The 15,767-nt window shown below is 27.6% G+C and overlaps 1 protein-coding gene across 1 annotated transcript in view; it reads left to right on the top strand.

The window, feature by feature from the left end:
• LOC106686748 (dynein axonemal heavy chain 7) overlaps window positions 1–15,767 on the top strand; it is a 62,101-nt gene that overhangs the window by 16,531 nt on the left and 29,803 nt on the right. The window contains exons 11-26 of the mRNA XM_067051731.1: window positions 48–234; window positions 1,494–1,720; window positions 2,092–2,270; window positions 3,350–3,551; window positions 3,669–3,843; window positions 5,877–6,040; window positions 6,142–6,331; window positions 6,428–6,633; window positions 7,074–7,233; window positions 7,833–8,008; window positions 8,324–8,487; window positions 8,909–9,099; window positions 13,639–13,833; window positions 14,200–14,244; window positions 14,526–14,644; window positions 15,335–15,512. Coding sequence (XP_066907832.1) covers window positions 48–234; window positions 1,494–1,720; window positions 2,092–2,270; window positions 3,350–3,551; window positions 3,669–3,843; window positions 5,877–6,040; window positions 6,142–6,331; window positions 6,428–6,633; window positions 7,074–7,233; window positions 7,833–8,008; window positions 8,324–8,487; window positions 8,909–9,099; window positions 13,639–13,833; window positions 14,200–14,244; window positions 14,526–14,644; window positions 15,335–15,512 — 2,758 coding nt within the window. The remainder of the gene's footprint in view (window positions 1–47; window positions 235–1,493; window positions 1,721–2,091; window positions 2,271–3,349; window positions 3,552–3,668; window positions 3,844–5,876; window positions 6,041–6,141; window positions 6,332–6,427; window positions 6,634–7,073; window positions 7,234–7,832; window positions 8,009–8,323; window positions 8,488–8,908; window positions 9,100–13,638; window positions 13,834–14,199; window positions 14,245–14,525; window positions 14,645–15,334; window positions 15,513–15,767) is intronic.

The following is a 15,767-nucleotide window of genomic DNA, read 5'->3' as shown; positions in this document are numbered from 1 at the left end:
TATATATATATATGCATGTAAGTAATGTAAATTAATTTATATTTAAGAGAATGTGCTAATGAGAATACATCTGATAGAAAGTGGATAGTGTTTGATGGACCAGTTACAGCTGCTTGGGCAGAAAACTTGAACACTGCTATTGATGAAAATAAAATATTGTTTCTTAATACTGGTGAAGTTATAAAGATAACTGATTCAGTTTCTATCATATTTGAGTGTTTTGACCTACTGCAGGTGTGTTTAAACTATTATTTGAAACACAGACTACTTTTTAAGTATAAGATTATAGTCAGTAACAGTTTATTTAAGAATAATGAATAATGCTCCTTTTATTCGATACCTATAAAAAGTTTATTTCAAAAGTGTGTATTGACTATAAATTCTTTATTATGTTGCTGTTACCTAGATAACAAAGTTTGTTTTAGGAATACTATTATACAAAAGCATGACAAATATTTTAAGAGAATGGTTATTGGCATCTTAAAGTGCTGAACTGTAGTGGAATACTAACTGCCTTACCTTTCAATGGTTCACCACACCACAGATACATTAATCTTTCTACATGTGGGAAATTATTATCTCTCCTGATTTGATAGGTTACAGAGTTGCAAAAGTCATTGCAAAAATGTTTAGAACTAATGGCCTTCATGTTATCTTTTTTGCTTGTTGGGGAAATCAGTCTCTTACTTACATAAATATACTATTTATTTTGAAATTTGAGTGTGAAACCTGCCAGATATCACCTCTTATTTCTATTTTTACAATATTAAAAACTTTGGAAGAAATTAAAAAAAAAAAAATAATAAATTTAAAAAAAAATCAAAATACTGTTACTAAGATCTTTTTGTTCATTTCAATGAGCACCTCCTATATATGTTGGGATTCTTGATTTGTTTGATCACCTGATGTAAAATATAATTCTTCAAAAATATGGACTATGGTTAATCTATTACACTCTTGACATCTGGTAGGAAGAGGGGAAACTTATTTGACATGGAGATGCATCAATTTTGTATGATCTTGTCACATAATGACCAGCCCATCATTATGGCATCCACTTTATTTTCAGGGCTGTTGTACACCAATTTCTGTCACTTCTTGAATATGACCCCTCTTATTGTGTATGCAAATTATTTATTAGTTGTTTAGAATGCTTTACCATGTCTTGTAAGAGTAAGAGCATATTAGCCATTTCTTTGCCTTTGATGCCTGTTTGACCATTGGACCACATGAAATATACTGATAATGCATGTATAGCTTTAAAAGTTTAAAATATATACTTATGCTACTTTAACCTCTTGATTTTTATATATTAAATTTTATTTAAGAAAAATGTTTTATTCTGAAAGTTTATTATAGTCTCAAAACGTAATATGTATGTTTGAAGCATTAAAAAAAAAAAAATCAACAATATCGGATATCTTCTAGAATAAAAATAAATCTTTTCATTAACACCAGGTTAATAGAATATTTTAGAACCTTAATGATTCCAGGCATCTCCAGCTGTCATTTCACGTTGTGGAGTGATTTATGTGGATCCGGATTCTATTGGATGGATTTCTATTATTAAGTCATGGAACAACACCATTCCTCAAAAATGGGTGGAAGACAAACCAGATAGATTTATTACATTGCTCAAATGGCTGATACCTCCTTGTTTAAATTTTATAAAAAAGCAATGCCATAAACTAGCAGGAGCTGGAGATATACATTCTGTAAGGTACACCTTGGTATTTATGTGGCAAACAGATTAAATATATGAATTTCAGAATATTTTTTAATAGCTTTTTGATATAGCTCATAAAATTGTGTGTCCATCCATGTATGCATGCATATATGTTTGTGTGTGTGTGTGTATGTAATTTATGAGGGTAGGTAGAAATCTTCAAGAAGACGTGAATAAGTCCATATTTCCAAGTTTCTGGCAATTTCCCCTATTATCAAATGTAACATTCAGGTTCCACAAGTTTATAACATGAATAATAAGAATATAACAAGAACAATTGTTATTTGCAATAGTAATTAGTCTTAAAGTTATATTTATAATTATAGCATACTTAGTTATTTTTTAATTATTGATTTTCCTTTTAGCTCTGTTTGTCAACTAATTGAAATTATGCTACTTGAAGCTGTAAATGGGCAAGATTTAAAATACATAAGTTCATGGTCACAAGCTGTGATTGCACTTTCAGTTCTTTGGGGAACAGCTGGCTTGATTGATATACCATCTAGGGGAAAATTTGATACATTTTTCAAAAGTTTATGGCAAGGTAGTAATTAATCATCTTATAGTGATACACAGTTTCATAGTTGAAATAAATTTACTTTCCTTCACCTTAAATCAGCTAATAATTGGAATATTTTCTTAGTGTTATAATTATTTAAATAGGCATGCTATGACTAGTTCAGCACTTGTTCAAAAATCTCTCAATACTTCTAATATATTATAAAAATGTGTACATAATTATGAGGAGCTCTATTTAACTTACAGTATTGAGCTATGGGACTCCTATTTCTAATTTTATAATTTTTCCTTAAATTTTAAAGTTTCAGAGCGCTTTCATTTAGAACCGATTTTTGGATCAAGGGTTGAGCCATCAGTATATGATTAAACTAATCTTTTAGAATAAAGTCAGCTACAGGATCAAAAAAAATCCCTAAGGTTAAGTAGATACTGAAATGTGGAATTTAGTCTTAGAACAGTACAAAATAAGACTAAATCAACAAAAGGCTCTTCAAATGGTCCTTTGTTTTATTTTAAATACAGTTGTAATTTGAATTTGAAGCAAATAAATCTATTAATAATCTAATCTTTCCCATAACTGAAATATTTTTTCATGGCATACACCATCTAGTTCTTCCATCTTCATTTTAAACTTTCTGTTACTTCTTGCTTCATATAAGTCTTATTGCTGTTTACTGTTTTTGATGAATCTTCTTAGTTTAGATTAGTTTGGTAGCGGCAATTTAGTTGAATAATATAATAATTATTTTCTATAATAACATCATTTTACACATTCTTAAGGAAATTATTTTAGTTGCTTGATTTTTAATTATTTTATGTAAATTTTTATTTTTGATTCATCAATAATCAATATCAAATCTGTCATTATTTATTCTGTTTTCTTTATTCATTCATTTTCATATCTAGTGATACCTATTCATTAGCTTTTATTAATGTTTATTTAAAAGAGTATATGAGTAATGGAATAAAGCATATTAAAAATTTTATCTTGATCCAGCCCTCTTCATATATGAATACATAGCATTTATATAAAAAGTATGGCAAATGACTTCATTATTTTTTTTTTTTTTAAATATAATTGAAAGCAAGAACTTCCATCCTTAGGTGATAATAGTGAAAGTGACTGTAAATCTTTTTCTGAAGAAATTGAAATCTCTTTGCCAGCTGAAGGCTTGTTAGAAGATTACATTTATAATTTTAAAGGAAAAGGAAATTGGAAATACTGGCCAGAAGTACTAAAAGTAATGAAACTTGATGATATTTTTAATTCTAGGAATAACATGGTCACAACAGTTGAGTCATTGAAGTGAGTTGGATTAAATAATATTCAGTTAATACTAAAAATTAAAAACAATAAATTGACTTCAAATTTAATAGTTTTCTCTCATTTTTCATATATTAAAAAAATTCTAAATGTGTTTAGATATACTTTTCTGATAGAGCTCATGATCAAATATAAGAAAAGGTTTTTGATAACTGGTCCTACTGGAACTGGTAAATCATTTATCATCCAAAGATTGTTGTCAGATTCCGTTGCTAGTGACTTTGTACCTGCATTTCTCAGTTTGACTATCTCAATTACAGCTGAATTCACCCAGGTAAAATTTATAAACTAAATAATGTAACAGAACTATGTGAGTAATTGATCAATCATCCGGTTAAATTAGTGATTCAAAATTGCAGGTTTTTATTTAATCTATATTTTTTCTATTCTAAAATTTGAGAATTAGAGTCTAGAATAAGGATAATTCGCTGATTTAAAAAATAATTTTATTGTAATACTTTTATTGATGAAATTTTGTAAACATTTACATTTTTATTGTTAAACATATTATATTACTAAAATCAATTTATTTTTAAATAAAATTGAAAATTATGATAATTGAGTTAGTTATTATTACTTTTGAATTCAATAACTGAAATAGTATTCTGCAGAACATAGTATAAAGTTAAACTGTCTCTTATGTTATGGGTCTATACTTCAGGCAGCAGAAAGGTGTGACTGCTGGAATCGGTGGAGATACCAGATTATTGATTGGAGAAGATGGTCGGGGGGGGGGGGTGCAGTCAGCAAAGAAACAACATAAATAAACAAAAAATCTTTATTTATGCCAGCATAAATAAATATTTTTTGTTTATTTATATTGTTTCTTTGCTGATCGCACCCCCCGACCATCTTCTCCAATCAGTAATCTACGGTCAACTATATATACCTCATACCAGATTATTCTTTAATGGTATATAAAATCAACTTGATAAAATTGAATACTGCTTGATTTTTATTAAAAACTGAGCACTGACCATTAAATAATTGAAATCTAATATTATTGAGAACTCTGAAATGATAATGGAAAAACTGGAGAATATTTGGGAGGAATGAATGTGTTGTTCCTATTAAAGTTAGGGGTCAACTGAGTGACACTTTCATAGCTGCTAAAAACCATGTTCCCTTATTCTCTTTTCCTGTTGACTGTCAGTCCTATCAGTAATTCTAATGAAGCAACATTCAAATACCAGTCATACAATGTTGTAGCTGTTCATGTTAAGATGAGCTCAAAGAATTAGATTAGGGTGCTTCCGGTTTACACTCTTTCTGAAATTATAATAGCATCTCTTGACATTCTTATTTCCATTGAACTATTCATATAAAACAAAATTGATTCTTCATTACACTTTTATTAATAATAAGCTCATAAAACATTTACATATTAATAATCAACCTGATGTTAAATTTTTTTTTTTGTATAGCTTGTTTGATAAATCATTTCAAATACACACATTATATATGTGTAAATGTATAATACAATAGAATATAAACTTTATTCTAAGACAATGTCCTTTAAGAATAACAAACATAAACATAAGAAAAAAAAAATTTTCTCTTGAAATAAAGGTAGTGTAAAATAATAAAAAAATATATTGAAACAGAATTTTTGATTCAATACGAATCTTTTGGTCTAGATTTATATCATACAAATATAATATATTTATTTTTTAAAATTAATTTGAAATTACTATTGTATTGAAAGGATGCTGAAAATTAATAACAATAAGACTATAATAGAAACATTGGGAGACTTTGCATCACAAATGAGGACTAGTTTACTTACTTCCTAACTCTGATGTAAAGTTATATTTTCGGAAATTACTACTAAGAGAGAAATTTGAAATTAAAACTGATAGTTGCTTCTTAATCTCAGATATAATTTGAACAAGTTTAAAATTACACTTACCTTTATACATTAAGAAGCAATCTAGTAATAAAACTTTTAGTACATGTTGTTTAACAGAGAATAACAGGATGAGAAGAAAAAATGTTATAAAAGCTACGATGATTTTTTGACTGAACTTTGCAACCACCTGTTGAAAGGTATTCATCTCCTCTTTCCTTTCACCCCTTTCATTGCTACTGGTATAACACACTCAGCAGCATGCAAATTTTTTGTCCTTAAAGCAATGTTATCCCTTAAGGAGCAAAGTAACCCACTTCAATGGTATTAATATCAATAATCATACAAAACATTTATTGAATTACATTATTTACAACATTTTGCAAGTTTATAGTTTAGAATTTTATTATATAAATTTAAACATAGTTTGCAAACATATTAATATGCTTTAATGTTTTCAGGAATTAATAATATCAAAATTAGTAAAAAGAACTAAAAACAAATATGGCCCAATAAGTGGTAAGATTAGTATTATGTTTATTGATGATTTGAATATGCCTAAAAATGAAGATGATACAAAACCACCACTTGAGCTGCTTCGACAGTTCTTTGATCATGGATATTGGTAATCATAGTCATTACATTTCAATACTATTTAAATATATTTTTCACTTGTGAGATATATTTTTTCACATGTAAGTATTTATAATGAACTAATTATTTTAGGTACGACCTTAAAATAAAAGAAAAAATATATGTTCAAGATCTTTTCATTATAGGGGCCATGGGCATTAAAAATCATAGCAGCCAACCATTATCACCCAGATTTCTAAGGCATTTTTTCATTTTTGGAATAAGCATTTCAGATGACAGCTTAGTCAAAATATTTACTACAACCTTATTTCTTGGTTTAAGGGTAATTTTAATAAAACAAATTAAAGTTTTTTTTGCGGCAAGTTTTTACTTACTGAATACATAGGTATTATTTAGTAATATTGCCTTTTATTCCTAGAAAAATAGTTTTCCTGCTGATATAATGGGAACTGTTCAACAAATAATTTCTGCAACTATGTATGTGTATACTTCTGTTATATCCAGTTTACTACCAACACCAATGAAGTATCATTATATTTTTAATATAAGGGACCTTGTCAGAACTTTCCAAGGTTATTTATTGATAAAAAAAGAATCAGTTGATGCAAAAAAAGTATTTGTTAGGTAATTATATAAAATATCGTATTACTAATGAATGTCATTCACTAAAAAAATACTATTTTGAAGATAAATTTTTCCTATATGGTAAGCAATAGCCACTTTTTTTTTATTATTTGATTTGGAATTGTGTAATTGAGTTTAGATTTCAGTTCCTAATCATGAAAATATGTCACACTTATTTAAATACATAATTTTATTTTCATTAGTTTAACTTAGTTGGAATTATTGTCATTGGTGTTTTTGTTGTTTGTTCACAAAAATTTTGTTTCTTTATTTTTTTTATTCATTTATTTGTGTTTCTCTTCTGTTATTTTAGTTTCCTAACACTAGAAATTAGCAGATTGAAACAAATCACACTATTATAGTTAAAGCGGAATAATATTATTTTATACTTTCAACCTGTGAAATCAACTTTTTTCTTACCACACACTTATCATTTGTAGATTATGGGTTCATGAAATACTTCGGGTCTTCTGTGATAGATTAGTTGATTTAGCAGATAAAGAATGGTTAATTGAGAAACTTAAATGTGCTGTTGAAGAACAATTCAAAGAAACATTTGAAGTTATGATGGATGGATTAGAAACAAATGGTGCCAATCAGGTTATATATGTGAAATTCTCAACAATTACATACTTCTATATCGTTCATTACATAATTCTAATGATTTTTATTTTAAGTATACCTTAAGATAAGTAGTCTCTGAATATTACTTTAAATTTTAGAATATAAATATTTTTAGATTTTAGTTATGTCTTTCTGGCATAAATTACAGTTAGTATTAACCCACAAAAATCATACTAAAATAAAAGCTCCTGCTTGCATATTTTATAAAGTTATGCCAAATGGTATTAAAATGTAATTCATTTACCAAACATGCTAGCATGGAACGTTTTATCATAAGAAATATATATTGAGTTATGTAAAAAAAAAAAAATTGAAATACAACAACTTTGAGCTATAACCTATAAGGAACTTTTTATTAATTTAATTTATCATTTGGTATCAATTCATGTATGCAAATGAATTAGATCTTATGATAAAAATTAAACTGTTTCCAGGATGAAAAAAGTGTTAAATGAGATCTTCATAATCTAAGAAAATAAAATTAAAATTATTCAGATATCTAATTATTTTTAACAATAATATTTTATTTTATTAAATATGATCATTTCAAAATAAAAATAAAATCTGCATTTCAGCTTTCTACTTCCTCTTTCTCTAATCTAATCTTCACAACTGCCCTTGAACCAGAAGTTAATGAGAACCAAAAATATGAAGAAGTGCCTTCATTAGAACAATTTTATAATGTAGCATTTAAAGCTCTTGAAGAATTCAATGCTATAAATAAAAGAACTATTAATATAACTCTTTTTAGGTATAAATCTAACTATTCTTTCTAGGTTACCAAAATAAAATATAAATGTGAATTTAGGAAGTATTGATGAAGTTATAAAACAATATATTGGTTATTTTCTATTTTTTCTTGCTTCATAATGATTACAATTACAAAATATATATAATAAATAATTTAACTAGTTCTTAAGAATCTGTTCTGTACACATTCATTTGCTTAAAACATTTTAATTAAAATCTTGGTAGAAATTTGGTAATATTTTAAATGCATAGCATAATGATCTCATAAATATGCAACTATATAAATTAGCTGCAAAACAAAGTTTCTGTTCTTTAGATTTGCCCTGGAACATTTGAGTCGTATTTGCAGGATTATTTCAGTACCTTATGGAAATGGTCTTCTAATTGGTGTGAATGGTTCTGGAAGACATTCACTAGTGACATTAGCAACCACAATGTTGCAGCAAGATCTTTTTCAGCCAACTGTTTCGAAACATTTCTGTACGTTTTCTTATTTCATGGTTATTGTTTCCTTCAGCATTATATATTAGTAAAAATTGTTAATATCGCCCCTTATGAGTGAGCGATATTAAGGAAAGATAATTGAGTTATAGCAGTCACATGATTTGAAAAAAATATTTACTGATATAAGCCTTTACTAAAATTATATGGGATATAGTCTACCTTGTTAACTGGAGCAATTCTTTTTCTTAAACCATTTCATTTTTTCTTTCATAATATATAAGGAAAAAACTCTCTCTTTACAAGATGTAATAGTTAAAAATACATACTTATTATATGATTTCTTTGAAACAAGTTCTCTGTATTTTAACATTAATCTTGGGAAGATTTAGTTTCTAATAAATTAATGTAAGGAATTATAAATTTTGGATTTTAATAACTGAATGTTTTGTTTAAAAAGGCTCTTTACAATGGAGAAAAAATTTAAAAAATGTTTTAAAATATGCTGGCACAGAAAACAAAAATTGTACTTTTTTATTACACGAATCACACCTTGAAATGGATTATGTACTCCAAGATGTAGACTCAGTTCTTAGTACTGGAGAAGTTCCAATTTTATATGCTGCTGATGAAATTCAAGATATTTTAGAGGTGAAATAGTGTGCTATTTCATTAAAATCTGTTTTTGTGTTTTTATAAGCTGCTTTGCTACTTAAATTATTTTAAATAAGTTGTGAGGTAAGATCAGTACTAATAACAGTAATATCAGGTAATAACCTATTTCATTTCAATATCACTTTATAATTTACTTATTAATTGATATGGTGTTTTTTAATCAATTATTAATATTTCAAATAACGATCACTGCTAAAAAGCATAGTTAAATTCTAGTTAATCTTGGTTATAAAAAACGTTGGGATTATTAATTTTTGGCTTGAACAATAATGTAACAGCTTTTAGAATGCTGCAATTCATTATTATTATTGTTATTAGAATGCTGTTATGAGTATACAATAATTTTTTAGTGAACAAAAACTTATTCTTCTTCTTTTTCCAACTCCAACCTCCATGGAGGTTTAGGCTCGATCCATTTATTCCGATTGTCACAATTATTCACCATATCCCTCATTTCTCTCAGAGAGGACCCTCTTACTCTAATTATATACCATTCCATATATATCTACCTCAGTTGGCCTCACAGGCGTTGTCCTGGTTTGGCCTCTATCAAGTATTTAACCTTTCTTTCATCACCCATTCTACTCACATGACCAAACCATTTCAGTTGGCACTGCTCCACTAATTCTCCAATAGGCGAGACTCCTAGATACTTTCATTTTGAATTGTTCCCTTAGGCCTTTCCCCTGGATCCTTCTCAAGAACCTCATCTCTAAGCTCGTCACTTTATCATGATGTTGCATGCCAATCTTGGATTGTCTAACTCTCAGCTCCATAGAGCAAAACTGGTAGGAATAATGTTTTAAATAGCATGAGATTTGTCTTGTTGCTTATTTCCTCCATTCCTATGACTTTGGAAAAGCGTATTTTGGAGTGTACTTCATTAGCTTTTTCATTATATTAAGTAACTCGTGATCTATTTTTCCCATCTTTAATAATTATTGTTCTCAGGTACTCATTGGCAACCAAAAATTGAAGAGGTATCCTATTATAGGTTAACTCTTCAATGTACTTCCCTCTCAGCGGAATATCCCTGGTAGGGAGTGTGTCCCTCTGGGTTGCAGATTGAGGCATCCTTCTTAGGAAGGGTGGTCTGATTGTATTGAATAAGGACTATACCCTCCCAACAGGTACCCAGTTAGGAGGGTATAGTCCGTCCAATCTTCCTTTGAAGAAGATATTTGGAGAGACAATTGTTCCAAAAACTCTATCACTGGGCTAACCAACTATGTGAAGTATACCTGATTCATAGCAAAAAAATGAACATAATTTCCATCCATTACTCTTTAATAGTTTTCTATTAGGTCATCACAATTTGGGAAGTTTCAGGGTCTGTCTTCCCATCTTCAGCTTACAATTATTATGCATTTTTAATATACATTTTAATAATGTTACTCACTATTAATTTTTAACATATTTTTCTGTAAAGCAGTATTAACAATTGTTATTACCTTTATATAATTTACCTTAACCTAAATATTATTTTTTAATATTTTACTTTTAATTTTATCTAATTAGGTTAGTTTAATGGCCCCTTTTTTTAAAGTTGTGTGTCTCCATTATTATGTTTTAAATTTATTTAAGTCATCAGAATAATGTATATTAAGTTTTTATGTTTGTTTTGAAATTTACTATATTTTTTATAATTTTTTTAACTTTTAATGTTGTGTTCCATTTTTAATATGTTATATAACATAATATGATTAACTGAGAAGGTAACTACTAAGGTAAACAATTGCAAACAATAAACGTAATTCAGTATAAGTCCTGATGAGACAAGGAGATTAGTGATGTCGGCTGGAAATATTCACATTAAAAAAGAATTTATGTAATGTTGTTATTTCTTTGGCCTGAAAATATTCCAAAGAAGTGGGCATCTATACAAATCTTTATTTTTACATGTTTCAATACTTTTAAATGGATCATAAAACTTCAATTAAACTGTATTTGAGTAAAGTTCCACATATTCACATGTAAAACTTAAAAGTAGTGCTTTGAGATCGGATTTGAGAAATGTTTTTATGAATTGACAGCTGCTTGTAGAGATTTGCTTATTATATGCATTGGATCTGGGATTGTTATTAGCTAATTAAATACAGAAAAGTATCTTAATTTTCTCATTAAATATGTAAATGTAATACAAAAAAAATTTACATTTGTATGTATAAAAATGTATTTTGAACCGAATAGTAATAATTAAAAATGAAATCCACATCTACTTGTTGTGACATATTTTTACTGACTATCATCTGAATGAGCGGCTAAACCTACTTACAGTCCTATGAACAAAATATAAACTTAACGTATAATATTAAAGTATTTATAAAATTTAAAAGTAAATTAATATTTTTAGACTTAATAATACACAATAATATTTTTAGACTTCTTTTTATGTTATTAAATTGGCAAGAAGCTTTAAATGGCCTTTGATCTGTTTGATAATTTATGAACATCAGATTTTTTAAACAATTTTTGGTTATGCTGTGAATAAATATAAACTCAATGTTTGTTTTTCTATTATCAGGTGTATTAATGGATTAACACCACCTCAGTTTTCTTTCTACTGTTGTAGCAAGATTATATTGTTCGTTTTTTATACTGTATGACTTTGTGTGAATTAGTATTTTTTTGTTTTTAATACTGCACGGGACTCATCAATATTTTAACTTCTCTAGCAATGTTTCCCCACAAATTTTCAATCGGATTGAGATCCGGACTCAGAGCTGGCCATTCCAAAACATTGATCCCAAAATCCTGAAACCATTGTTTTGTAGAGCCTGCTGTCTGAATAGGTGTGTTATCCTGCTGAAAAATGATTTCATTTTCTTCCAACATTGTAATAAATGGCAAAAGGAACTATTCTACATAATTTTAATAACTAACAGCATTCATTATGCCGGAAATCAATGCAATTCGAAACTTTCCCTTTCCATTAAAAGCAATCCATACATTACTCTGCCACACCAATGCGACCTTTGTGAACATTTTTTTTTCTTTTCTAAGGCCATGCCAGTAGTAATAAAAGCCATTTGGACAACATCATTGTTATTTTTTTTCATCACTGAAAATAATGCTTGACCATTTTTTACTATCTTCAACATAATACTTATAAAACTGCAGTCATGACTGAAAATGATGTTTTTTGAACTGTGGTTTCCTCATAACCTTACAATATTTTAAAAAAATTTAATTCACCTATCCACTTCCTCACCAAGCTAGCATCACAACCTTAATTGAATCGCCTCACAATCTGTGCAGAGGAGGCTCCTGTTTTTGTGACTTCTCCCAAAACTGCCCGTTTCACATGATTAGAAAAATTTGTAGGTCTTCCAAAAAGTCTTGGAGGTCTTCTTCTTTTTTTCCATAATTGTCTGGGCAGCAATTTAAAAAGTTTTTGACTGCACTCTGGGAGTGGTTTATCTCACGAGCAATTTGCCTCTGGGTCATCCCATCTCTTCTTAGGTCCATTATTCTTTCCTACTCAATTTCAGTGAGTTGAGTTCCATGCAGCATTATTAGAAAAAGAAGACTAATTCACATAAAGCCATACAGTGTAAAAAACGAACAGTAGGAAGAAATCTGAGGAGGTATTAATCCATTAATACATCAGACAATAGAAAAACAAACATTGAGCTTATACTTATTCACAGCACTAACAAGATTTATTTACAAAATTTGATGTTCCTAAATTATCAAACAGATCAAAGGGCATTTAAAGCTTTTTGCCAATCTAATAACATAAAAAGAAGTCTGAAAACATTATTGTGCTATGAATTTACTTTAAAATTTTACAAATACTTTAATTTTATAGGTTAAGTTCATCTTTTTTTCACAGGACTCTATATGTCATACAAATGGAAACAGTTGAGTGCTTGATCTCAGAAGAAGAAAAGGAATAGTTAATTTTCCAAAGTTGAAAATGATGATGATTTAGATGAATGGGAAGGTCAAGAACATAAATGAAATTTTAATGAAGGCCATGATAACAGTGATGAAGGATAGATAAGTGAAGACAAGGGTATTGGTATACTTTCAGATGAAAAGGAAGAAGAAGAAAAAAGAAATGGATGATGATGATAACAATGTTTTTACCAGCACTGTTGCATTTCCAATTGATGTTTTAAAATTTCATTTGCAATTAAAATTTTGTTTGCAATATTAATATATTCTTTCATTAGTTATATTAATATCTTTGAACTTATGGCAGTTCTGAATTATATTGAACCAAATCATGCTAAAGTAACTAATATTGAACTATTATTCGTTATTGTATATAACAAACATATTTCTTTGTATTATTTTGTTCATAAATTCCCAGGAATTTTTTTCTTTCTAAAAATCAATTTTTTTTTCTTTCTGTATTGAAAATTTACCAAAACAGTAATAAATATACAAATTACTTTATAGCAGATTATTTTTGTTAATTCTGGGGTTATTCATAATTGTGTCAAATTTCTTTACTATAGTATTTTATTATAATAAATATATTTTTAAAATAAAATACTTTATTTGTAGATGGTGCGACTAGCAGCCCAGGGAGGGAACCTAAGTGTTGATGTTAGTCCATTAACAGTTTTCTCATTTTATATTAATAGATGTAAAAGGAACCTTCATATAATGTTGTGTTTGAGCCCCGTCGGTCCTAATCTAAGAAATAGAATGAGATTATATCCAGCACTTATTAATAGTTGCACCATTGACTGGTTTGAGGTACTTTTTCAATATTACTTTTGGTTGAACCTGATCTTTGTGCCACTTACAATTAGTTTATCTTCATGAAATGAAAATAAATAGAGTAACTAAAGTATAGAAAATGCAATCTTAAAAAATTTCTATCCTTAAACCTCTATATCTATAATGTTTTCCACTTTTTTAAGTGTAATTGGAATATTTGTGTTTTATTCAACCATTTGAAATTGTTGAAGTTGTTTCACTTCTATGAACGTGATCAAAATATTTCCAATTGTAGTCTAATCAGAGAAGTAAACATATTTTAGAATCATAATCTTAATTTAATTTATTTGAGACAACCATTATTATATGTAATTAATAACACATTTTGTTTGTTTAATACAGACCTCTTGGACTTTAGAAGTAAATGGAAAGAAACTAGAAACAACTGTAAGTGTTTATATGTTTAAGTGGAAAAAATTACACCTTTTACTTAAATGGAAAAGTTATTCATTTAAATAAAACTAGTTAAATTATTATTTTTCATGATTGTTACATACTGTTCAGATGACTTGTCATATTGAATAGTTTCAGTTTAATTCTGAATTTAACTCTAGTGAAACACTTTTTATTAAAATACCGTAATGATTTATCATTTTAAATAAATTTCCTATTTTCCATTCAACATGAAGATATAAACTTTAGACGATTTATTCATTTTTTTTTCTGAGGGTTGGCCAGAAGATGCCTTAGAACGTGTTGCTAGACAATATTTAGAAGATGTTCAGGTTTCAGAGACAATAAAAGAAGATGTTGTTAATATATCAAAATATTTTTACGTGACTGCTAGGTAAGCTAAAGTAAATATTTCTTAAAACTATAGCCTTGCTAAAGTCATTGTGCAATTTATAATAAAATAATGGCAATAGTAAATATCTCTAAGGAAGTTATTATTTCTATCTTAACTTTATTGAGTTATTTTTTTAATATAATTTATTTTAATATTTATTACTATTTCCCACGATAAATCTTGTTACTTTTTATGTATTGCTTCCTCACTAATGAAGGTAGGAAGAGTTTGTATTCACACAGGAAAAAAAAAAAAACTTATATGTCCTCAAAATCAAAAATTTTCAATGAAAAATCAAATTTATTAAATAATAGAATTTATTATTAATCCTGTTAATTTAGGTAATTATATACCTACTTACCAAATGCCAAGGAAGTTATTTGGACCTATGTACTTAGTAGAATTTTTTTACTTAATTTTAATGATTTGTGATAAAGTTAAACGGCAATCTTACCTAAATTTAACCTTTCTTTATATTAAACTTGACTTTAAAAAATAAATGGATTGGTCTGGTAAATGTTTTCATTGAATAACAAGTAAAATCAGTCTCACATCATAAAATTAAATCTGCCTAATTGCTGTGAGCAGAATTAAAAGAATAATTGTACATTTTAAATTATTGTGATAAATTTATAGTATATGAAACAAATACAATCAGTAAGTAATTAAAATTTACTGTTTCATTTCTAGAAATAATGCAGACAGGTTTTATTTGTTGACCTCAAGGAGAGTATCTATTACTTCTACTTCATTTATTGATTTATTAAAACACTACAATATATTTGTTAAAGAAAAGAAAGATGAATTGGAAATTGCCAAAGAAAAATATCTTGGAGGCCTTGAAAAACTAGAATTTGCTGCTAATCAGGTACTATCTTGTTCTTAATTTTATTTATGGTTATTTTGTATCAACAAATATATATATATATATATATTGTAATATGCTCTTTTTGAGTAGATAGTATATTTTGATGTATAAATGGTTTTAATATGTTTTATTTTATGTATCATTTTTAATATTCATTGCTTTGTTTATCCAAAAAGCAAACTAACCAAGTTTCATTGTTTATAATAACAAGATGGCGGTATGTTGTCAATGCCACATTGAGTAGAGTCAAATATC

Source organism: Halyomorpha halys, unplaced genomic scaffold (genome assembly GCF_000696795.3).
Source record: "Halyomorpha halys isolate HHAL.00 unplaced genomic scaffold, Hhal_1.1 Scaffold867.1, whole genome shotgun sequence".
NCBI classification, from domain to species: domain Eukaryota; kingdom Metazoa; phylum Arthropoda; class Insecta; order Hemiptera; family Pentatomidae; genus Halyomorpha; species Halyomorpha halys.
Note: the sequence above shows the minus strand (reverse complement) of the source record. Positions and strands in the feature narration are given on the sequence as shown.